General features: G+C 42.4%; 1 protein-coding gene across 3 annotated transcripts in view; it reads right to left on the reverse strand.

Moving 5' to 3' along the window:
* Positions 1-26,390, reverse strand: part of ATP9B (ATPase phospholipid transporting 9B (putative)) — a 409,962-nt gene that overhangs the window by 377,911 nt on the left and 5,661 nt on the right. For 2 of the 3 annotated variants that reach the window (XM_068237042.1, XM_068237043.1), the window contains exon 2: positions 6,481-6,648. In XM_068237042.1, the coding sequence (XP_068093143.1) occupies positions 6,481-6,648 (168 nt within the window). Of the gene's footprint in view, positions 1-6,480; positions 6,649-18,746; positions 18,817-26,390 lie in introns of those variants that run through there. The other variant, XM_068237044.1, reaches the window with a different exon arrangement.

The raw sequence follows: 26,390 nt of genomic DNA on the forward strand, positions 1-26,390 counted from the left end.
CCCACGCATCCTGACCAGAGCCTGACAGCACCATCAGGCACACAGAAACCAATGGGGAACGGAAGGCACAGAACACACTGCCTACAAAAACCTGACATTCTACCCCACTTCCTATGCGTATCCAAGCGGCCATTTCGGATGGGGACACATGGGCCAAGCATGTCTGGAGTGGAGCAGCAGTGACAGACGTGCTGGAGCTGTTTTGGCAGAATGTCGGAGGTGGAGGTGAGGCCTACAGCGGAGGAACCTGATTCTACAGGTGCACCAGGTGCACCTTCTGCTGACCCCAACATTTTGTTATTTAATTTCGCTATTTTTTGCCCACGGATCCTGATGGCAGCCTGATGCATGCCTGATGCAAACGGACCGGATCCTGATCGGATCCTGATTGGAACCGTACGGTTCTGATCAGGATCCGGTCCTGATCCGATCAGGATACGGTCCGTTTGCAAGGCAAAACGCAAGTGTGAATGGGGCCTAAACCCTGTGTCCCTGAGTCCTCTCCTGTCAGGCGGCTGTTGGGACAGGAGGAGGATGGGGCCAGGGGCAAGCATGTTAGGCCGCGGTGCGCAGGCATGCTCATGCGCGCTGACAAGTGGCAGTGGTGGCAGTGGCGGGAGGGGAGAGGGGTTTTGAGTGACGCCTAGAGCCTTTATTGTAACGGGCTTAGGCCTACTAGTAGCTATATATTACTGTACATTGGTGTGTAGCCCGACCCTTCCACTGGGGCTAATGCTGGGTACACACGATGCGATTTCCCGCTCGATCTGCGGGATCGATCGATTATTTCCGACATGTTCGATCGGGTTTCGATCGATACAGTCGTCAATTTTGTATACTTAACATGCAAACTCGACGGCTGTATCGATCGAAACCCGATCAAACATGTTGGAAATAATCGATCAATCCCGCGGATCAAGCGGGAAATTGCATGGTGTATACCCCCCACCCCAGGCATTCTGGGAGACCAGAAATCTTTTCTACTGCTGTAACTGTACATTCAGCAGAGATCATCTGCCAGTACTAAATGTGTTGCTGACTGATACATTTCAGAAAGTAAATCAGGGTGAGGAAAGAGTTTATATTGGGCAAACGCTGACTGAATAATTTGTAAATTAATTGTAAAAAAAAAAAAAAAAAAAGCAAATAAGCAATTTCATTCATTATGTTATTCTGACTACAGTTCCTCTTTAACACTTCTACACTGATCCTGTAACTTTAAAGCTGTAGTCAACTCTGACCGCTGCTTCTACCTATGGAAGCCAGACTGCAGTGGCCATATTTGTACCCTTCATACCCTACCTGACTTTGTGACTCCAATCACACGACCACTAATTCACTAACATTTCAGTACCCTTCACTATGTCCAGGATATGCCTCCAATGATGACAGCACTTGTCTCCAATGGATTCCATTCATGGGAATTCTTATTAAACTGGACCTGAACTCTTGCACAGGACAGAAGGAAAACAGATAGAAATACAGGGGTATGCATTTAGAGAGTTTAGCCTGAATAATTCCCTCTCATCTGCGACTATGCACAATGTAATTTGATCTCTCAGCTGTGTTAGCTGGCTGCCTCAGCAGAGCAGCTAATTTGTAAACATAGGATGTTAAGCCTATGCCTGCTTACATGAAATGTATTGCAGGATTTTTATCAGCTGTAACAAAGAAATGTTTTTTCATTTAAGATTACTGTGCTGTTGCTTATATTTTAAAACAGAGAGGAGTCCAGGTCAGCTTCAAATCAGGCCCTAAGATTTTTTTTTTGGGGGGGTGGGGGAAGGTGACATTAAGTATAAGGCTGGTAGGACTGAAAATGTGGCAGAAAAGTGTATTGTACTGGCTTTCTAGACAAAATAATCTTCAAGAAAAAGCTGCAAATACTTCTATAGCACTGCCTAAAACACATACTGGAAAAGCTTACTGTATGTCAATGCAATAAGCACTTTGATTACCTTAACATTTTATCCACTGCTATTAGCAAAAGTTATCATCCCAACAAAACAAGCATACACAATGCTTTGCTTTCGAAGAAAGGATCACATATTTCTTATTACGTTTTTAGCAGCGGCAACTTCTTTCTCCAGCACAACTGTACTGTAATTATTGTACTCTACAGGTAGCAATAGTAATCAAGCCAAAAGCAACAGTGTAGTCATGTCATTCTTAAAAGATCAGCATTTTCCCATGCTTCTGCATAACAAATGTGTTGCAGATTAATTGAAAGTGTACAGGGCATCTCAGTGCTGAGATTAATCCGAGCATTTGATATCCCTTTCACTTCATATGGAAATGCCATTCAATGGAACCATTTTCATTGGGACAATGTGTTTTTGATAACAAGTGGAATGTAAATCTCATGAGAAAGAAATCAATCCAACCAAAGTAGTCCTCTGTATTGATTTGTGTGCATTATAATTTCACAGACTTGAATGGAATGTCAATGTAACAAAAAAAGCAATTTCAATGCTAGAGGAAATATCAGGATGCATGGGAAGTTTGGGAATTTTCAGAAAGGGATGACTGCAAACCTTGTTTAAAAAGCATAACAAGTATAAGCTTATCTACAATCTATCATAAGGCTAAACTGCAGTGAGATTACTTCTTACACAGAACTGTAACCAGTGTTCTTTTTTCTTGGCACAGAATGATCATTACGTATGTAAATAAATAAACAAAGGGTAGCTGTTTTCACATGCAATTAGTCTGAATACAGAAAGGACTGATGCTTCAAAACACAGACAAACATCTCAGGCTAGCCCATGGCTTCTGTGTGCTTCAGAATGCTACAGTACAGTCCTAGTTAACGGGAACTCAGGCATCCAGCAGTTTCAACTAACTGCTATGCCTGGGGGAGAGGGGGGGGGGGGTCAGAACTTTCCTGTTTTTCCCTGCATAAATCACTTCCCAAACCTCTGGGGGCCATCTTCTACACTTCTTGCAGCTCCCAGCAGCTTTCTTGCAAGCATTTGAGGGTCTTGGCATGTCACTTGACTCGCATCGGGTCACATGCACACTTTGGGAGTTATACACAGAGGGCGCAGGAAAGCCACTGGGAGCTGCAGGAAGTGAAGTCAGCGTCCGGAGGTTTGGCAAGTCCTTTCCGCTGCGCTTCAATCTGCACAGGGGAGGTTGGTGTTATTTAGGGCAAGTTGCTTGACTTCTAAGACAACCGGCATCAGGCAAACCCTGTCTGTGCCAGATTCTACTGTATTTTTCATTTTTTAACAAATATTTTGAGTTAAAGAAGAATGGTTGTTCTAAGCCATATACTACCAGCTGAGAACTCTGTGTAATGGTGCACCACTATGAGTGTGAAACCTATCTCCAACCAACATTGGCTTATTGCTATGCCTTTACCATTTACCTCCATATGTCTTAAGACTCGTACACATATATGAGACATGTCTTCCAGCAGGGATCAGGACACAATACCTCAGGTGGCATTGCAGGGCTGAGGCTGTATAGAAGCATCACTAGCCTTTGGCTAGCAACACATTCTGTAGCTATGCAGGGAAGTGAGGAGAGCTGACTAGATTCTCTATTACCACACTGTCCAAAATTGCAGCAATTGCTTCTCCTTGGATAGAGCTCCAATGTTGCCATTGTGAGATTAATTTAGCCTATGGTAATCTAATATTCTGTTGCAGATATGTCTTCTAAAAAGGCTGAGAGCTGGCTTGATTGAAAGCCCAGTTGCATCTGACATCAGCACTGAAGACTCAGTGGAGGAAAAGAGGTGACCATAATTGGAAGTTAGGGTTAGGTGATCATACAATGAGCACAATGCCAAAGTACTGGGAATGCTATTACTCTGCAATCATGCTGATATACAGGATCTTCTCAAAAAAATAGCATATTGTGATAAAGTTCATTATTTTCTGTAATGTACTGATAAACATTAGACTTTCATATATTTTAGATTCATTACACACAACTGAAGTAGTTCAAGCCTTTTATTGTTTTTCTTATTGATGCTTTTGGCATACAGCTCATGAAAACCCAAATTTCCTATCTCAAAAAATTAGCATATTTCACCCGACCAATAAAAGAAAAGTGTTTTTAAAACAAAAAAAGTCAACCTTCAAATAATTATGTTCAGTTATGCACTCAATACTTGGTCGGGAATCCTTTTGCAGAAATGACTGCTTCAGTGCGGCGTGGCATGGAGGCAATCAGCCTGTGGCACTGCTCAGGTGTTATGGAGGCCCAGGATGCTTCGATAGTGGCCTTAAGCTCATCCAGAGTGTTGGGTCTTGCGTCTCTCAACTTTCTCTTCATAATATCCCACAGATTCTCTATGGGCTTCAGGTCAGGAGAGTTGGCAGGCCAATTGAGCACAGTAATACCATGGTCAGTAAACCATTTACCGGTGGTTTTCGCACTGTGAGCAGGTGCCAGGTCATGCTGAAAAATGAAATCTTCATCTCCATAAAGCTTTTCAGCAGATGGAAGCATGAAGTGCTCCAAAATCTCCTGATAGCTAGCTGCATTGACCCTGCCCTTGATAAAATACAGTGGACCAACACCAGCAGCTGACATGGCACCCCAGACCATCACTGACTGTGGGTACTTGACACTGGACTTCAGGCATTTTGGCATTTCCCTCTCCCCAGTCTTCCTCCAGACTCTGGCACCTTGATATCCGAATGACATGTAAAAGTTGCTTTCATCCGAGAAAAGTACTTTGGACCACTGAGCAACAGTCCAGTGCTGCTTCTCTGTAGCCCAGGTCAGGCGCTTCTGCCGCAGTTTCTGGTTCAAAAGTGGGTTCATGCTTCTATCTGCTGAAAAGCTTTATGGAGATGAAGATTTCATTTTTCAGCACGACCTGGCACCTGCTCACAGTGCCAAAAGAACCGGTAAATGGTTTACTGACCATGGTATTACTGTGCTCAATTGGCCTGCCAACTCTCCTGACCTGAACCCCATAGAGAATCTGTGGGATATTGTGAAGAGAAAGTTGAGAGATGCAAGACCCAACACTCTGGATGAGCTTAAGGCCACTATCGAAGCATCCTGGGCCTCCATAACACCTGAGCAGTGCCACAGGCTGATTGCCTCTATGCCACGCCTCATTGAAGCAGTCAGTTCTGCAAAAGGATTCCCGACCAAGTATTGAGTGCATAACTGAACATAATTATTTGAAGGTTGACTTTTTTTGTTTTAAAAACACTTTTCTTTTATTGGTCGGATGGAATATGCTAATTTTTTGAGATCGGAAATTTGGGTTTTCATGAGCTGTATGTCAAAATCATCAATATTAAAACAATAAAAGGCTTGAACTACTTCAGTTGTGTGTAATGAATCTAAAATATATGAAAGTCTAATGTTTATCAGTACATTACAGAAAATAATGAACTTTATCACAATATGCTAATTTTTTGAGAAGATCCTGTAGTGTCAGCTCATACATATACATCCCCGCAGCTCTGCCTTTTGCACTGTAGATAATGGAGAGACTATCCACTGCAAGGTGAAATTTGCCTTCTTAAAACAGAAGGAAATTTGCAACAATTCAGCTATAAATGAACATTTGTAGTTACCCACAATGCACCACTACTGAATATGCAAATTATCCCTTTTTTCCCCTGTAAGCTAGACAAGCATCCAGAATCACCGGTGTATAGCAAGTCTATTGCTTTAAATATTACACAGCCACACCAACCCCACATGTAGACAGCCTGTTTTGGGCTTTTGGCCCTCATCAGTACATGGCAGGGATTGATATGGCTGTATATCAATCCCTGCCATGTACTGATGAGAGCCAAAAGCCTGAAACAGGCTGTCTACATGTGGGGTTGGTGTGGCTGTGTAATATTTAAATCAATAGACTTGCTATACACCAGCGGTTCTGGATGCTTGTCTAGCTTACAGGGGCGAAAAGGGATAATCTGCATATTCAGTAGTGGTGCATTGTGGGTAACCACAAATGTTCACTTATAGCTGAATTATGGCAAATTAAGAAGGCAAATTTCACCAAGCATTGCTAATTAGTAGGAGGGCTTTTCTGTCTCTTTTATCCCCCTATACATTCCTAGTGGTTTGGGTCACCCCGAGCTGCTTGGTTACTCTATCCACTGCAATGCATGAAGGGACCATATACTATTTACACACCAAAGCACCACCCAGAGGCAGTGCAGATGACTGCTGGCTGCTGTGATCTGTGATTGTGATACCCTGGTACCTGCAGCTGATATCAGCCGAGAACAAGCACTATGGCCCTTTGGAGGTTGTTATGGGAGCAGAACAGGATAATTAGGGTACCTGTATTTTGTAATTACACTTTATTTTAATCTGAATCAGTATTGTATGAAGCTAACACACACATCTGTACACAATTATTTACAACATGTACACCTCTTCCATCCAACCCCTAAATAGCCATCATTGTATTTTTGCACTACAAACACCAGTTACAATTCAAAATAATGGGACTGACGAAAAGATTTCACAACTGGAAGAGCTGATACAAACCTGGTGCACACAAATTTCCAGCCTCCACACACAAACCACTCCAATCCTCTTTTTCTGCGGGTTAATCTGGCTCTTGGTAAAGTATGGTAATCGTTTTCATCATTCTCAAAGCCTTCTTCTGACATCATGAGCGGCATTTCATCCAAAGGGGAGGCATCATCTTGATACCTGTCAAAAACACATGTACACCATTTTCAGACACCAGGAAAACATATTAAGTTGCAAATACATGACATTGTGTGATTGTGAAATAGCTTCATACTAAATCTGCACAGAAAAAAAAGAAGAAAAAATAGGATTGTGCTCATGAAGGTTCACATTTATCCAAGTCACGTACATGAATCTGATTCGTATGCCAAAACATGCACAAAAACATGCAAAAGAGCTTTTCACAAATGCAGTGCATAACTACAAACATTCATCAACAGTGGGAAAATTCCCTGACAAGCCAGTAGCTAAACTCCTTGTGCAGTTAGGTCCCAACACAATAAGATTAGGGAGGAAGCTGGATGTGGAATCACTTAAGATTAATACTCCAGTGATACTAATCCAGTATCCAGACACACCTAGCTGGGAGACAAACAAGATGCAATCAATTAGGTTAATGTACCTGTAATGCTAAGATTTAAGCAGGTGGAGTTTTCTACGAAAAGAATAGATTATGGATACTAACTATACTCATCTCACAGTACCCATGCTGGAACAGTTTGAGAAAAAAAAAATTTAAATTTTTTTACGGAAAAAGGCAGAACATGATTGTAAATATTAAATTAAACATGGCAGCCATGAGGCTAAATGAAACTAAATAAAAAGTAAAATACCAAATGTGTCAAACGCAGAATATTTTCAAAGGAAAGTAGAGTACAAAAAATGTATGAGGACAAAGAGATAAAGTTAGCACGCTTTTCTCATGCACACTATGCTGCGCTACAACACAGCGCCCTTTAGGCTGGATTCACTTACATACATTGCAGAACGCATGCGTTATAATGTGTGTGAACAGCAACGGACTTTTAAAATATAGTACACATTAATTCCAAGCCTGCATGCAGCGAGTTAAAATAACGCGTTCCGTTACAACGCAGAGATGTGAGCAGGCCCATAGAATGGTATGGCAGTGAGAGGATTATTATTTATATAGCGCCAACATATTCCGCAGCACTTTACAAAGCACAATAAGACGACAAGGGGAACATACAGTTGTTTTCAAAATTATTCAACCTCCAATCATGTAAAGGGTTTTAGGGAATTTAGTGTACATTTGTAATTGTGTTCAGAATGAAATCTTACAAGGACTTTTTAAAGAACCTAATGCAATTAAAATGACATCAATTGTTTTTGTAATACGGTATTAAATGTTTCTTTTGTGATTTCTTCATTGACACAATTATTTAACCCCTTAACCACTTGCCAACCAAGTGGTTTCCCATTGATCTGTGCTGGGTGGGCTCTTCAGCCCCCAGCACAGATCGTATTGCAGGCAGGGCGACTTCCCCCCCCTTTTTTCCCCACTAGGGAGATGTCCTGCTGGGGGGGTCTGATCACCGCCGCTCTGCTGTGCCTTGCGGGGGGGGGGCTCCTCAAAGCCCCCCTCTGCAGCGCTATTCCCCCCTCCCTCTCCTTCCCTCCCTCTCCCTGGCTCTGTGGGCGGTACAGGACGGCGATACGTCCTGTACCGCCTCTGATAGCTTCAGCCTATCAGACGGCGGCGATCTCCTGCCTATCAGAGGCAGGGGATCGCCGATCTCCTTTACGGCGCCGTGCAGTGTAAACACCGAGGATTTCTTCCCCGCGTGTTTACATTTCGTCTGCGAGCCGCGATCGGAGGCTCGCAGGCAGTTCACGGAGACACCCTCCGTGAACTGACATGGAACTCCATGGAAACCCGCAGACAACCAGTTTACGCCAATCGGCGTTAGCTGGTCGTCAAGAGGTTAAAACTCTTAAGAACAGAGGTTCAGTCAAGTGTTTTCAATCAGGTATTGAAAACACCTGTGGATGTTAACGAGCAGCAATCAAGCATAATAAGCACTAATTAGGCAGATTTAAAATGACTATGATACTCAGCTCCTTCTAGACATTTACTGGTGTGTTTACAAACATGGTGAAGTCAAGAGAATGGTCCAGGAAGACAAGAGAAGATGTGATTTCTCTTCACAGGAAGGGCAATGGCTATAAGAAGATTGCAAAGATGTTAAACATACCAAGAGACACCACAGGAAGCATCATTCGCAAATTCAAGGCAAAGGGCACTGTTAAAATGCTACCTGGTCGTGGCAGAAAGAAGATGCTGACTTCGACTGCTGTGCGCTACCTGAAGCGCAAAGTGGAGAAAAGTCCCCGTGTGACTGCTGAGGAACTAAAAAAAGATTTGTCAGATGAGGGTACTAAAGTTTCAGCTCAGACAATAAGGCGCACACTGCGTAATGAAGGCCTCCATGCCAGAACTTCCAGGCGCACCCCCTTCATGTCTCCAAAGAATAAGAAGAGTCGACTGCAGTATGCCAAAAGTCATGTGGACATACTACAAAAGTTTTGGAATAGGATTCTGTGGACTGATGACACAAAATTAGAACTGTTTGGGCCCATGGATCAACGCTATGTTTGGAGGAGGAAGAACAAGGCCTATGAAGAAAATAATACCTTGCCTACTGTGAAGCATGGCGGGGGGGGGGTCAATCATGCTTTGGGGCTGTTTTGCTTCTGCAGGTACAGGGAAGCTTCAGCGTGTGCAAAGTACCATAAATTCTCTTCAGTACCAGGAGATATTGGGCTCAATTCACAAAGCGGTGATGACCCAGTTATCACGCCTAAAAGACTTTAGGTGAGGTTGCCTGCAAGACATGCACCGTTGGGGAGTAACAAGGACAGGTTTGAGAAACACTGCTCTAGCTTGTTGACAATGGCTTCCATTGACTAGGCTTATCTCTTGTCTTTAAAGGGAAGGTTCAAGCAAAATAAAAAAATGAGTTTCACTTACCTGGGGCTTCTACCAGCCCCATGCAGCCATCCTGTGCCCTCGTAGTCACTCACTGCTGCGCCAGTCCCCCGCGGGCAGCTTGCCGACCTCGGAGGTCGGCGAGACGCATTGCATACATTTTTACGCATTCCCGCTAGTCCAGGAACATTAACACATACATTTTTACACGTTACTGGTTCAATGCGTACATTTTTACGCATTAAAGCAGTAATGCGTAAAAATGTATGTGTTAATGTTCCTGGACTAGCGGGAATGCGTAAAAATGTATGCAATGCGTCCCGCCGACCTCCGAGGTCGGCAAGCTGCCAGCGGGGGACTGGAGCAGCAGTGAGTGACTACAAGGGCACAGGATGGCTGCATGGGGATGGTAGAAGCCCCAGGTAATTAAACTCATTTTTTTATTTTGCTTGGATATTCCCTTCAACCACTTCACCACTGAGGGGTTTTACCCCCTGACCACCAGAGCAATTTTCACCTTTCAGCGCTCCTTCCATTCATTCGGCTATAACTTTATTATTACTTATCCCAATGAAATGAACTATATCTTGTTTTTTTCGCCACCAATTAGGCTTTCTTTAGGTGGGACATTATGCCAAGAATTATTTTATTCTAAATGTGTTTTAATGGGGAAATAGGAAAACATGTGGGAAAAAAATATTATTTTTCAGTTTTCGGCCATTATAGTTTTTAAATAAAGCATGCTACTGTAATTAAAACCCATGAAATGTATTAACCCATTTGTCCCGGTTATAAAACCATTTAAATTATGTCCTTATCACAATGTTTGGCTTCAATATTTTATTTGGAAATAAAGGTGCATTTTTTCAGTTTTGCGTCCATCCCTAATTACAAGCCCGCAGTTTATAAAGTAACAGTGTTATACCCTCTTGACATAAATATTTAAAAAGTTCAGTCCCTAAGGTAACTATTTATGTTTTTTTTTATTGTATTTTTTTTTTTTTTTATTACAAAAAAAAAATAAAAATTGGGGAGTGTGGGAGGTAATGAGTTAATTGATTGTGTAAATGTAATGTTTGTATATGTAAAATGCTTTTAGGGTGTAGTTTACTATTTGGCCACAAAATGGCCACAGAATGTTTGTTTACATGCGACCTGTAAGCGTCCGGAAGGACACTTACAGGAAGCAGTAGGAGGCTGGGAGACTCACAATGATCTCGCTGTTTCTGAAAGAAGCAGCAGATCATTGCGGGGGCTTAGATCAACAAACGGGAATGGAATTTCCCGTTCATTGATCTCCGGGCGAGCGGGCAGCGGCGTGCACGAGCGGCAGGTGCGCGCGCACGAGCGGCGGGAGCGCGGACAGTGGCGGTAGCGCGGAAGGTACGGATTTCTCCGTCCCTGGTTTTTTAGGAGGGAAGAAAGGGGCGGAGAAATCCGTACGCGTGGGGGTAAAGTGGTTAATAACGTTTCTAGAGTTATCACCATGGTGATAAGGCATGTAGTATTCTGTCTTTAACCACTTAACAACTGAGGGGTTTTACCCCTGGAGCACCAAAGCAATTTTCACCTTTCAGCGCTCCTTCCATTCATTCGTCTATAACTTTATCATTACTTATCACAATGAAATGAACTATATCTTGTTTTTTCCGCCACCAATTAGGCTTTCTTTAGGTGGGACATTATGCCAAGAATTATTTTATTCTAAATGTGTTTTAATGGGAAAACAGGAAAAAATTTTCAGTTTTCGGCCATTATAGTTTTTAAATAATGCATGCTACTGTAATTAAAATCTATGAAATGTATTTGCCCATTTGTCCCGGTTATTACATCGTTTAAATTATGTCCCTATCACAATGTTTGGCGCCAATATTTTATTTGAAAATAAAGGTGCATTTTTTTCAGTTTTGCATCCATCCCTAATTACAAGCCCATAGCTTATAAAGTGACAGTGTTATACCCTCTTGACATAAATATTTAAAGAGTTCAGTCCCTAAGGTAACTATGTATTTTTTTTTATTGTAATTTTTTTTTCTTTTTATTACAACAAAAAAAAATTGGGGGTGTGGGATGTAATGAGTTAATTTATAATGTAAAACTATATATTTATATATGAAAAATGTTTTGGGGTGTAGTTTTACTATTTGGCCACAAGATGGCCACAGTAATTTTTTGTGCATGTGTCCTGTAAGCGTAGGAAGTACGCTTACAAGAAGTGCAATGAGGCTGGGAAACTTTTTTTTCACAATGAACGCGCTGCTTCTCATAGAAGCAGCCGATCATTGCTGGGGGGCTTAGATCAACGAACGGGAACGTTTTTTCCCGTTCATTGATCTCTGGGCGAGCGGGCGGCGGCATGCACGTGCGCAGGAGCGCGTGCACGAGCGAGCGCGGAAAGCGGTGGGGGTGCGTGTATCTACACTCCTGGTGGGGAAAGGATGTTAAAAGGAGCGTAGATACACGCTACTGTGGTGGTAAAGTGGTTAAGTTAAGGTGAGATCTCTAAAGTTAACTCTTCAATCCTTAAAATAACTCCAGAATTCTAAAGTTAAAGACAGGCTGTGATTTAACTGCATGTGAAAATAACTACAGATGAGGTAACTTAAAGGGAACCTAAACTGAGAACGATATGGATTTTTCCTATTAAAATAATACCAGTTGCCTGACTTTCCTGCTAATCCCGTGTTTCTAATACTTTTAGCCACAGCCCCTGAACAAGCATGCAGATCAGGTGCTCTGACTAAAGTCAGACTGGATTAGCTGCATGCTTGTTTCAGGTGTGAGATCCAGATACTACTGCAGCAAATTGATCAGCAGGAGAGTCAGGCAACTGGAATAGTTTAAAAGGAAACATCCATATCCCTCTCAGTTTAATTTCCTTTTAAGGACTGAAGTGATAAGATAACTCTCTCACTGTGAAAACTTATCTCTACACCTTAATAAGGCAAGATCTATGTGTGGGGGTAAGGTTTCTCTTGCCTTATCTTCAGCATGATCTTAAGGCCCATACACATGTCTGATTTTTCGGAACGACGGGAAGCTCAAACTCAGTCTTATCACGCGAACGACAGTCTGTACACACGCCCGATTTAGCGGGAGAATGACTGAACGACGGGACGTTCAAACGACCCGTCGTTCACGAAAATCCGACGTGTGTATGGGCCTTTAGTGAATTGAGGCCAAAGCTTTGTCTTTTATATTCAGTGATCCCTCCAGCTCTCTGTGCTAATTCACAGCAGCACAGCAACACAGCAGAAAGTGACCAGTTATGAGATGAGGGCCCATATGCAATTCATTTTTTCACCTGAATTATCTCCTAGGAGATAACTTTCATCTTCTCTTTAAACTACATTTTCAGCATTTTACAACTGGAAAAGTATCCAAAAGTTGGTGAAAAAATACTATCAAATTTATTTTGAGTATTTTCTCACTTGCTGGTGACTCGACAGGCATTTTATGACAAGTTGTGAAAATTTCACCAGGGAGAAAAGTCAGGAGAAAAAGTGAATTGCATATGGGCCGTATTATATTTCCTAGAAAATTAAAGCGCAACTCTGGTGTAAAGTAAAAACAAATACATACCTAATGGTATTAAAGAGACACTGTAACATCAAAAACATCCCCTGGGGGGTACTCACCTCGGGTGGGGGAAGCCTCGGGATCCTAATGAGGCTTCCCACGCCGTCCTCTGTCCCACGGGGGTCTCGCTGCAGCCCTCCGAACAGCCGGCGACAGACCCGACTGTCAATTCAATATTTACCTTTGCAGGCTCCAGCGGGGGCGCTGTGGCTGCTTTCAGCTCCGAAGTAGACGGAAATACCCGACCTCAGTCGGGTCCGCTCTACTGCGCAGGCACCGGAGACTTGCGGCTGCGCAGTAGAGCAGACCAGACGGCGATCGGGTATTTCCGCCTACTTCGGAGCCGACAGCCATCAGAGCGCCTGCGCAGGAGTCGGTAAGGTACATATTGACGTTACCACTGTATGGAGGGCTGCAGCGAGACCCCTGAGGGACGGAGGACGGCGTGGGAAGCCTCATTAGGATCCTGAGGCTTCCCCCACCCGAGGTGAGTACCCCCCAGGGGATGTTTTTGATGTTACAGTGTCTCTTTAATACCATTAGGTATGTATTTGTTTTTACTTTACACCAGAGTTGCGCTTTAATTTTATAGGAAATATAATACGGCCCATATGCAATTCACTTTTTCTCCTGACTTTTCTCCCCTACCCGAGGTGAGTACCCCCCAGGGGACGTTTTGACGTTACAGATTCTCTTTAAGGCAGAGAACACCCTTCTCAATCTGCGAGAATGCAATGGCATTTTTGACCATGTTTTCTCTGTGTGATTTTTTTTTTTGTGTGTGTGTTTATAAGCTGTGGCAAAATACATTGTACAGTAATTGAAACCTGCATAATATGCAAAAAAAAATGTGGAAAATGTGGAAAATCTGTGAGTCCTGAGTAGCCCACTGACTTCAATGACCTACACAGTGAATCAAATGGGTAAGAATTTTCTGCGAAGGGGTGGAGCTATGCACCGGAATCTGGCTGATACAGGATCTAGTGAAATTTCTTACTAGCAGAATGCACTTGGACATTATAAAACTTACCAATAGGTATGTTTTAGTTTTTACACTTTAACAGTGGATGCATTGTAAAACTTTCGGAAACAAACTACTTAATCATCTACTAGAATCACACTTTATACGATAACACAAAATCATCACTATATCAGCTAGGGTTAAGAGAAAACAAAATCACCCTGAGGAAAAAAAACACTTTACGTTCCTAAAAAGAGAAAAATATAATAGATATAAACACACTGCACCCCAGCAAACAATTACAAGATGTTCCATTTTCTGAAATATGCTCTTACATTTACAGCTGCATTCTATTGTGAAAAAAAATAATACACGTAATGCATCATCATGTTTAGTATCATCGACTTCAAAATGCAGCCTTTGAACTGGCATGCAATTTATTCTATTTCAAAAGCAATTTTCCCTTTGTGTAGTAAAATTTTACCTCAGTATTTAAAAACAATAAGACGATGAATAATGGATTTTTCATAGCTGAGATGAGGACAAAGTCTAATTTTCTTTGTAATGTGTGTCTTGCACACTTAATTGGTTTGTCATTCATGGACAATCAAGGCGTCAAGCAATTAAGTGTAATGTAAGAAACTTTTCTAAAAGGAAAGTACTAAAAACAAACTAAACAAAATGCCGGAATGGAAGACATCAAAACTCACAGCATGGAGGCTGCTATCCTCAGGTATTCTTTAAACTGTCTACGCTAGGGCATACCTCCCATACAGATAAACCCACATATGGCACAGACTTTATTTAATATGCCATGGTGCTGAAATTATAAATTCAAATTATGTAATTATTCAAATAAGTGTTAGCATTGCTGTAGGGTATTATTCTTATGTTCTTCTCCTATACATATAGGTTTTCACTGAGGGATGGGGGTCCTTCCATAACAAAATACAAATAGAAATTTGTCTTTTGTTCAAACTGACTCAATAAACTCAGAAAGTAAGGGAATCAATACTTAATGAAATAATATAATAAACATTGAAATTATATGAGAATGTATACATATAAAATGTACATTTGTCCCAGAGTAAGACGTACTATAAATTACTTTTTTCTATGTCACGGTCACTTACAGTAGGCAATAAAGTTGCTTTGGTAGGCTTTGGACAAGTCAATCTCCTTATGGAGAATTCTCAGTATCTCCTTCACAAAAGCACTGGATGAAAAGCAGCTATACAAAGATGTTGGACAGCGAGGCAGGTAAAAAGGGCACCTGACATTTTGGCACCGACTTAGGCTGTAATGTGAATTACGGCGTCCAAAGGGTAATTTGGACACTGGCTAAAATGGAGCCCGAATAAAAAAAAAAAAAACTGTGCAATTTGGCTGCCAGCTATAGCTGGCAGCTGAATTGCATCTTACCCGAATCCATGACAGCCTGGAATAGTAATTTACGCCACTGGGGAACTTTGTAGTGGCAAGTTGAGCCATTTTAAAGCTTCACCCTGCAACCACATTTACCGGAGCCCTTTTTGCATAGGACAATCAGCATTCTCTTGTGTGCGCTATTCTGGCAGCATGACAATTGCTGTCCAGGGGATGCTTTTGAAAATAAAGGAATAACTGAGAATCGTCTTTGGGAAGATGGACAAGTCAAAAACCTGTCAGAACTGTTTTACTACCTACTGAAAGTGACAGCAGCACAGAAAAAAAATTAATTTATAGTTAATTTTACTCTGGGGCAAATGTACATTTTATACATATGTATTTTATTTTATTTAAAGGGGTTCTGTGGGGGGTGTTGCAAATAAAAACCACCACTTACCTGGGGCTTCTATCAGCCCCCTGTAGGAGTAATGTCTCACGCCGTCCTCCTCCGATCCGCCGCTGCCGGCCTCTGTGGTTCACAGAGGTGCCTGGCTTTTCTACTGACCACATATGCTATTGCTCCGTTGTTATTGCCTGATGAAGCGGGATCAAACCTGTGAAACGCGTTGCATATTTGGAGTTCATAAATAAAATATATTGACCGTCTTTACTACAGTCGTTGTGTGTCTACTTGGAGGAGGTAAGTCCACCACTACCTCCTCTATTTACCAAGAATTTGGTTTTTAAGTTCATTTAGCTTCCTTTCATCCTTTTGGCGTCTCTGTTCTCCTGCATAATATTGAGTCCACCCTGGGTGGCGGGTTGAACCCCCTTTTTCTCATTTACAGAGAGCGACTTCTTATTCCTGAGTGGGGTCAGGAAAATCTCCCCACCTGCTTTTACAGTGGTTGCCTAATGGTAACCCTGGTTTGTGAGTATTAATATTTACTCTATCTAGTAACCATTTACCAGTACATATTACACTATTGGGGCTCTTGGTGTTCCATGTTTTTATCATACCTGAAAGCTTTTTTTACGCTTTGGAAAGAATGAGATACGGTCTGGCTCGAGTCCTTCCACCAACACAACTACAAGGTCCTTCTGCTATAAAGAGAAACTTCCACTTTACCTGTTTTCACATCAAATGATTCAATTTATGAAAACATCTAGCTGTTTAAACTCTCTTGAACCAACTCTATATCTTAAAGGGAACCTTAACCGGCGGGGAAAAAAAAAATCACTTACCTGGGGGCTTTCCCAAGCCTCCTGCAGCCGTCCGGTGCCCGCGCCGGTCCTTCGGTGCCCTCCGGTCTCCCTCCGCCGCTAAGTTTCGTTTTCGGACGACTGCCAGTCGTCCTCGGGCCTCTTCCGCATTCCTCGTCGTAAACTGCAGTAAAGCAGCTTTACTGCAGTTTACGACTAGGAATGCGGAAGTGGCCCGAGGACGACTGGCAGTCGTCCGAAAACGAAACTTAGCGGCGGAGGGAGACCGGAGGGCACCGAAGGACCGGCGCGGGCACCGGACGGCTGCAGGAGGCTTGGGAAAGCCCCCAGGTAAGTGAATTTATTTTTCCTCGCCAGTTAAGGTTCCCTTTAAGAGCACACCGGATGATTGTGGTTGTAATAGGGCACTTACAGCACCAAAAAAGGGATAAGTAATAAATGCTATACTCCCTTTATTTGTGCTATCAAAATTTGTTATAGGATTAGCTTTAGAGAAGGCAGTGACTCCCGAAAGCTAATTCTATAACAATATTTCTTCTAGCGCAAATTAAGACTATCACATTCAGTACTCAACTTTTTTGAAGCTAAGAGGAAACAGGAAAGTGAAAATGTTTCTCTTTACAGCTTCAGACCTCAGGCCTCAATCACTCTACTTAACCCAAGAAAGAAACATTCCCATCCTCAAGGGCCTCTGTGACAACCAAATCTTCTCTGTTAGTTGAACTTTTTTCATCTTCCTTTTTAGAATCTGTTTTCCAAGAAGCTCTTACTGAAAAATGACATGGGAGGAGGGTATCACCAACATTATAATGAGCCCTACGTGAGAACATAGAAACCTCTGCAAGCATGCTGTACGTAAGCAATAATAAACAGATTACTGCAGAACAGAATACACTGAGAGAAAACGGCAACTGCATACTTTGGCATCAGGGGCATTGGATTTAGTCTTTAAACCAAATTTAAAATTTTGGATTTAGTCTTAAAGCGGACCCAAACCAAACATTTTTTAATTCAAAATATTTAGTTGCACCACTCTGACATACAAAGATAAATAAACACTCATTCAAGCCTATGAGCATTTCAGTGCATGCTTTTCAATCTTCTCTTTTTATAACTAGGCTTATACAGGTGGCAGCCATTAGCAATGCCTCCTTTTGCCGGATACCTCCTACTCCACCAGTTTGCCGGATTCTGTCCCGGCAATATAAAAGGATGGGAGGGGTTCCTCCTATAAATGCAAAATATTTTATATTTGTCATCATGCTGCTGAAAAAAGGCTGCTATTTATTATTATAATTTAGAAAATAGATTTTATTTCTAAAATCTTGTATTTTTAATTTGAGTCCACTTTAATAAAAAGGTACCCCAATTAACTGTCTGCTCTGACTCATCTCAAGATTGAAGTTCAATAAAGCCAGCACACAGGCATCAGATGTAAAAGAAGAAATATTTTTTCCATCATGTGTTTTGACGTCACAAGGACCCCTTTGTCAAGGCAACAGATGGACAATCATTACAGATTCAACCTGAAAATATTTATTTTCCAAACATTTATGGGCAAACAGACTAGCAAACAAGCAAGTCGATGTAATGTTGGGCATACACGGCTCGATTTTGCTGCTCGATTCTACCACTCTATCATTTCGCCGCTCGATTCCGCAGTCAATTCTCTTATCTTCCGCTCGTTTTTCGTATCTTTTTCCATGCACTTGAATCCAGAATCGAGCAGCGAAACGATCGGGTGGGATATCGGACATGTCTGAAATGATCTATCGAGCAATCTTAATGGCTCAAAATCGAGCCGTGTATGTCTAGCATTAGCAGTCCAACTTGGGTGCAGAGTTAATTTTATCCTACACAGTTTTTGAGCTTTGGACAAATAAAAGTGATAAAAATATATAACCAAATTAAAGTGATTTGCTTCAGCTCCTACCAAAGTATTGGGGATACTATTTAACCACTTCTGACATTAACACAATCATGAAAAACTGTACAGTATCAACGGTCTCAATTTTCTGTTTGCATTAGGGACCAAGGACCTCACACCCCAGGCTAGGACTCTGTTCTATATATGTTATGACTATTGGCTCTGTCGACCTCTCTCTTGCTTACTGATTCGGTACCGCTGCATATCTGCCTACCTGTTGCCAAACCCTGCCTGTACCCGGTTACCGAATCAGTCTTCTGTCTCTGTACCTTATCTGCTCGTGTGTTGCCGACCTGGCCTGCCCGACCCTCCAGGCTGTCACTCATCCCTTGAGTGCTCAGTCTATCCGTACTAGCTGTGACACTATTCCACCAAGTGTCCGTTAGCTGTTAGGACTCCTGCTCCTCTACTCCTCTGAAGCCCCCTGGCTGCAGTACAGTCTATATCTGATCACCAAGTATCACTGGTTGCCAGGTTCTCTCTATTCCCTCTCTCAAGGAGATAGTTCCTGCACAGCCTAGGGCCACCTGCCCCTCAGGTGGTTCCTGGCCGAGCTGCCTGTGTCTCCCGCCTCACGGGAGATAGCCTACAGTTACACCAAACACTTACACTTTATTAGGTGTACAGAGGTTAGTCATACTTTTGCAGATCATCCATAATCAAGTATACATCTGTATTGTTGATGATTCTGCAGATCATCAATAATCAGATTCTCTCTGTGTGCTGACACCAATCGTTACAAAGCTATTTTTGACAGCCTATTATTAAAGCTAAATGGAGTCATATTTTATTTTCTTAGAACTGCTTCAGATACAAAATAAAAAAAAAAAGTTTGCCTCAAAATGTCCATCTGAACTAGATTTAAGTCGAACGACTAAAAATATATAGAACTATGGAAGATACTTATAATAATGTTTAGGGAGATGCAAACTGGTGGTGTGGCATGTGGGCATTATATGGCTTGGACACCATCTGTTCAAGTTCCTGGGATCAGCATTTGCAAAACAAACACAACTAAACACTCAGCTAGCTGGCTGAACAACTGAGAAGCATCCCAAAATGTATGATGAGATCCCTCTGTTCTCTCCTGAAGTTAAATCATAGTAGTAAAATATAATATGTTGGCAACATTTTGCAATGGCTATGTGGCTCATAATGTTGGCTCTGTTTCTTCTGAATGGCAGGCAATTCTAGGAATAATAGAAGTAGTAGTGGTGGTAGTAATACAAAAATAAGTTTCAGGCAGGGCTGTGGAGTCAGTACAAAAATCATCCAACTCCTCAGCTTATAAAACCACCGACTCCAACTGCGACTCCAGGTACCCAAAATGCCTTCGACTCCTTGACTCTGACTCCTTAATCTAATACTTACCAGGGCTATGTATTTGGTACAAAAATTGACTCCAACTCCTCAGTTTATGAAACCACCAACTCAGACTCCAGGTACCCAAAATTGTTCCTACTCCGACTCCTCGAATCTCACTACAACTCTGACTCCACAGCCCTGGTTTAAGGTGATAACACTGACAGAGTTTTTAAAGACTAAGCATTGTTAAATAAAATTCATCTACATGACCTAGACATTTCTTGTCTTATCAGTAATGGTATTTTGAGGAGTCCTCCAGGACAGCTTGCACATAAGAGAGTACACTGGATTAGACCAATTTGACAAAACTAAACCAAGGTGCTGCCTTAGAAATTTTCTCTAAAGAGGCACCTGACCATTCTGCCGAGGTTGAGAGAGCTGCCGACTCAGCCACCGACCGGTCCGGGTCGGCAGCTGCTACGGAGGAGACCATGGGAGACCCACTGAGACCGGAGCTGTGGTAAGAGATGCATAGGCTTCCAATGGCTGGAGGAATTCCCAGGTGAGTAAATATGTTTTTTTTTTTTTTTATTCCCTGATGTTCCCTTTAAGATGTTGTCAATTCATTACAGAGAAAAGTGCTGCATCCAACTTCTGACACTTAGGCATCAATTCATCAAAGGTTGTTTGATTACAAAAAAAAAAGTTAGGAAAATACCGCATTCAGTATTTTAGACTTTTTTTTACTAATTTATCAATATTTTCACAGGTGCAGTAGAAGTTTGGTAATTTACCGAAGCCAATTGACAAAAAAAAAGGTTCGTAACAGCAGAAGATTTGTTTCTGTTGTTACAAGCTGTTCTGAGCAGAGACAGGATTACAACAGTAAGAGGCATCCCAACATCCCTTTAGATGTACATGTTTGTTATACTGCCTCTGCTCCCTCTGAATCTGTCTATCAGTCTTACTTAACATTTTATTTAACTGCCACAGCTTAGAAAAACTTCCAGGAGACATTACATATGCCATGCTTAGGCTATTTCCCCACTAGCTCTTCTGCATCTTCAAACAGGAACCTAAGGGGTTAAACGGCCAAAGGGCTCTAGGGGAAGCCTCTTTTGTTCCCATCTCCCTCGACTTGCTGCCTTGGGGTTAGAAAAATTGGAACCTCCCGATAAGTCTGCGCAACCTATCGGAATCCGATCATTTGGACTTGCAGGAGACAGGGGCTGTTTCTATTAACTTTTGCTCCTGTCAGTCTCGGCACTGTTTCCAACAGAGGAGAACTGCCAGTAATGATTGAACATGATTCTGTGTTTTAACGCATGCTGTAACCTTCATGAATTGACATTTCCTGAAACATGTTGAGGTATTTACCACACAAGCCGGTAATTTAACTCACTGCTCCGTAATTTCAGCTTTCCATGCAGTAACAGCCTTGATGAATTGACATTTTCGTAAGTGCTCGGTAAAGTCAGCTGTTTTCAGCATTACCGAATGCGGTAATGCTTGATGAATTGACGCCTTAGTCCATACTTGCTCAGCCTCCTCTCTGAAAGGGATGAAAATTATTTTTCTAGATCATTTTCTTCAGTTATACAGTTTAAGGATTAGTGAACTGGGAAAGCTTTTACTTATTTTCCCTGTAGGCCTCTGTAGATTTAATCCTAAACAGGTGTAGAGGGAATTGGCTTCCTGCTCAATTCCATAGATAGCCTTGAGTTCAAGCATTTCTTCAGCACTAAATAAATACTTAGGTGGCTTAGAGGGTTTGGATTCCAAGTCCGAAATTTCCAAAATCCCTCTTCTCACACTTCTCTAATGAACAGCCATCAAAGAATGGCTCTTGCGCTCTGCGGTCACTTTCTGCCCATGAATACCATTTGGCATGTTCTGATCTGCTAAGCTAGGTTCAGAAATTGCAATGGTCGATCTGAAAACTTGGTCGATATTACACAATTCCTTCTTCAAGAAAAACATCATGAAGGTGGCAGGATAAGAACTGTATACCTTCTCTAAACTATTTTGGCAGTGTTTAGATTTAGCAACATGCTTCAGAGAACAGCCTTTTTGGTTTGTGTCTTTCTCTAGAAGAAAATAAATACCAGAACTTATTAGGGCTGCACGGTTTTTCGGTTTAAAACCGAAACCGCGGTTCGTGGCAAGACGATCTGCTGATCGTCAGTACCATCGTTTTTTCGGTCCTGTTTAATACTTTGCTTCTGGCCCCGCTGTGCGCGGATTGGCCAGAAGCAGTGAATATGTATGAGTGTTAATGAGCGGGGGGGGGGGGGGCGGATCCACTCCAGCGAGCGGCCGGGCACATACAGCATTACCAATCACTGGCTAGCGATGGAATGACGGCAGCGGTAGGCGGAGCTGTATGCTCTGTACAGCTCCGCCTACCACTGCCGTCATTCCATCGCTAGCCAGTGATTGGTAATGCTGTATGTGCCCGGCCGCTCGCTCGAGTGGATCCGCCCCCCGCTCATTAACGCTCATACATATTCACTGCTTCTGGCCAATCCGGTCCGCACTCTGTAATACTCTGCTTCTGGCCCCGCTATGCGCGGATTGGCCAGAAGCAGTGAATATGTATGAGTGTATGAGCGGGGGGGCGGATCCACTCGAGCGAGCGGCCAGGCACATACAGCAGCATTACCAATCACTGGCTAGCGATGGAATGACGGCAGTGGTAGGCGGAGCTGTACAGAGCATACAGCTCCGCCTACCACTGCCGTCATTCCATCGCTAGCCAGTGATTGGTAATGCTGTATGATGTGCCCGGCCGCTCGCTGGAGTGGATCCGCCCCCCCCCCCCCCCCCCGCTCATTAACACTCATACATATTCACTGCTTCTGGCCAATCCGCGCACAGCGGGGCCAGAAGCAAAGTATTACAGAAAGCGGACCGGGCAGTGCAGAACCCCCCTCCCCCAGCATTTGAAAAAAATCGGGGAAAAATCTAAATTGCAATTTCTGAGAGGAAAATCGCAATTTCGATTTTTCCCTAAAATCGTGCAGCCCTAGAACTTATGCCTGTTGTCCATTGCATTTACTTTGTTTGAGGTTATGTATTACACTTTATATCTTAGTACTTTGTAACTTCAGCACCTAGCAACCAGAACTTTCACTGGGGTCTCCCCTGATAAAGCCCCTCTCGGGTGAAACATGTAGGGAACATTTGTGGTATTATTCACTAATCATTTAGTGCAGTCTCAAGTGTGTCCAGGTAGTCGTTGGCCCTACTCATGCATATTCGTGGCCATAGTCCATACGTACCTTACTATTTAATGATCTCATGCACTGTTTATGTAGCACCACATCCTTTGAATTTTCAGCAGATTTTAGATATACTAGTAAAAGTTACATTTTAACATTTGTTATTTATCATTGGGGCGCATCTGCACACCATATGTACTTTGTTCATACAGAAAAAACACAGTCAACATTATATTCCTCAGTTAATGAAAGAAATATATACAGTGATCCCTGATCGTAACATGAAGCAACTTATGTGAACTTCTATTTCGCTATTTAAAAGCTTTCTACTAGGGCAAGCATCATTGTCACCAGTCTCTCCTACATTCTCTAAAGTCAACATCCCCACAAGGACGAACAAAAAGTTCCTTTCAGTGCAATGCTCCACATGTAACAGGAGAGGTGAATTCCCTCACACTGTTCAAAACAGTACAAACATATATTTCCAGGAGTTAAACAGAAATCGTCTAAAGTAATGGGCAGATGCATACATGACCTTATCAACAAAATTAAAAATAAACCTTATACCAAAACCATATTAAATAAGGATTAGCTGTGTTTTCCTCTAAGAATACATAAGAGGAAACTGACTGGTTACTACGACAGAAACAAAAGCTTCATCTTGCAGACAAACTTGAAAACTTAAATTCCAATGAGCTTACTCAAACCAACAATGATTTTATAATTAGTTTAATACACGCCTAGAAATGTAAAATATTCATTATGACATCACCATCATTCTTTCAACATGAAGACTGCAATCGTTTGTTCTGCAATGGAATGCATTTCTCTTATACTTAAAGTGAACCTCCGGACTAAAAAGCTACTCAGCAGAACTGAAAAGGCTTGGTGTTTCTTTAACAGTTTCACAGCATCAGAACTTTGTTTTTCTTACCAAAGCATCATTTTTTGCTGCATTTTTAGCTAAGCTCCACCCATCAAAGAAAAAAAGCCCGGGCTTTTTTTCCCTGATGCTGTGCAGGGCATGATGGGATTTCCTATGCTGTTATTCACATTGCCTAGCAACCGGGAGAGGTGCTCAGGACACAGGACAGTTTGAACTGTGTCTCATGCTTCCTGTCACCTCTTTTCAACCAAAAAGATGGCTGCCATCATGAAATCAAACATTTGCCTGTTCTTTTAAAACAGTGTGGGTAAGAGATTATATTACCTATCTATTTTAATTAACAGAACTCATGTAACTTAATGACAGTATGTTTGTTTAGGCTGGAGTTCCTCTTTAACTGATACTCAAATTAGGTGTTAATAATTACCGTATTTTCTCTACTCCTGCACTTCTTCAACTAGCGATATAAAAGAGCCTGCATGACCTGATCCAATCCTTTCCATGCTCTCCAGTACCTTTGAAACCCAGTGCACTCGAACAGGGTATATGGGCCACTTTGTATTTTTAATACAGGACTGTGTGGTGTGATCACCAGTCAACAGTTGCAGCAACAGATGCTTAAAGGGAACCTGAATCGAGAGGAATATGGAAGCATCCATATTTATTTCCTATTAAAAAATACCAATTGCCTGGCTGTTCTGCTGATCCTCTGCCTCTAATACTTTTAGTCAATGACCCAGAACAAGTCTATTAATATAACAGAGCAAGGCTTGAATCCATGGTCCTTAAATATAACCACGATGTCTCAGCCGCTTTTGACGCCATAGCTCCCTTAAAGATAAAAACGTTCGGCACCATTACATCACGCTCGCTGGTTTGAAAACTCTATAAAGGAACTAAAGAAACAGGGACGCAGACTGGAATGAAGGTGGCGCAAACACCAGTCCCCTGATGACAAACTTTCCCTAATTGCTCACCTGAAAAAATATCAAACGACGATTAACAAAAAGAAGTCCTTATTCCTGTCTCACAAAATTGCAAATGCAGTCAACAGACCTGCCCAATTCTTCCGCAAGGTTGACAGTCTGCAATCCATCTTGCAGGAAATCCAGCATCAGATCTTCACAGGAACTGTGCGAGAAATTTGCCCACTTCTTCTCAGACAAAATCTCCTCCATACGATCTGCCATTCAATTCACAGCCCCAGAAACCCATGCAGAGCCTTATAACAGGTGCGAAAATAGCCTACCACCATGGTCTGATTTTAAGGTAATCACTGAAAAAGACATCTTGGATATCCTCTCAAACCTTCGCCAGACTACCTGCGATCTGGACCCTGGCCCCACTAAGTTCACGTTGAAATGCCCTGAACTATTTACACTGGCATTCCACAAAATAGTCAACGGTTCCTTACAAGAAGGGTGGTTTTCCTCTACTCTGAAAGAAGCAATTGTCAGTCCACTACTTAAGAAACCATCCTTAGACCCCGATGCTCTAAACAGCTACAGACCTGTCTCTAACCTCCCCTTTCTGGGAAAAGTTATTGAAAAGGCTGTCTACCTCCAACTTGAAGCCAGGCTCTCCAGAAACAACATCCTTGACCCTCTTCAATCTTCAGGAAATATCACAGCTGTGAAACAGCCCTCACCCAGATTTGCAATGATCTGCTCATTGCAAGAGACAAGGGTCAATGTTCCATCCTGATTTTGCTCGACCTCTCAGCGGCTTTTGACACAGTCGATCATGAAATCTTGCTCAACAGGCTACAAGAGTACTGTGGCATAGATGGCATTGTTCTCCAGTGGTTTAACTCCTTCCTGGCTGGCAGAACACAAAGGGTAGCCTTAGGGCCCTTCCTCTCCAACCCTGTACCACTAAAATACGGTGTACCTCAGGGCGCAATATTATCCCCTTTACTTTTCACCATATACATGCTGCCACTTGGAGAAATCATACAAAAACATGGCCTGACATATCATTGCTATGCTAATGACACCCAGCTATATTTGTCATTCAAACCTGGCATCAGACCCTACTCCACAAATAAACTCATGCTTAGCTGAGCTTCAGGAGTGGATGAATATTAATTGGCTAAAACTTAATGCTGACAAAACTGAGGTTCTTGTTATCGAGGGCCAGGGCTCAACAGCAAAGCAGCCCCAGTCTCAACCAACACCGCTAAGGATAGGGAGCTCAGACCTGAAAAACTCAGACTGTGTGCGCAGCCTGGGAGTACTGATTGATGGGAAATTAAGCTTCAGGAATCAAATCTCAGCTGTTGTGAAACATTCCTTCTTTCATCTAAGGAATATTGCAAAGATTAAACACCTAATTCCTTCAGAGGATCTTCCAACCCTAGTCCATGCCTTCGTCACATCAAGGTTAGACTACTGCAACACCCTCTACACAGGCCTGCATAAGAAAGACTATGCCGCCTGCAATTAGTACAGAATGCCGCCGCAAGGCTGTTAACGAGCCAACCCCGCCATTGCCACATAACA

Source organism: Hyperolius riggenbachi, chromosome 5 (genome assembly GCF_040937935.1).
Source record: "Hyperolius riggenbachi isolate aHypRig1 chromosome 5, aHypRig1.pri, whole genome shotgun sequence".
NCBI classification, from domain to species: domain Eukaryota; kingdom Metazoa; phylum Chordata; class Amphibia; order Anura; family Hyperoliidae; genus Hyperolius; species Hyperolius riggenbachi.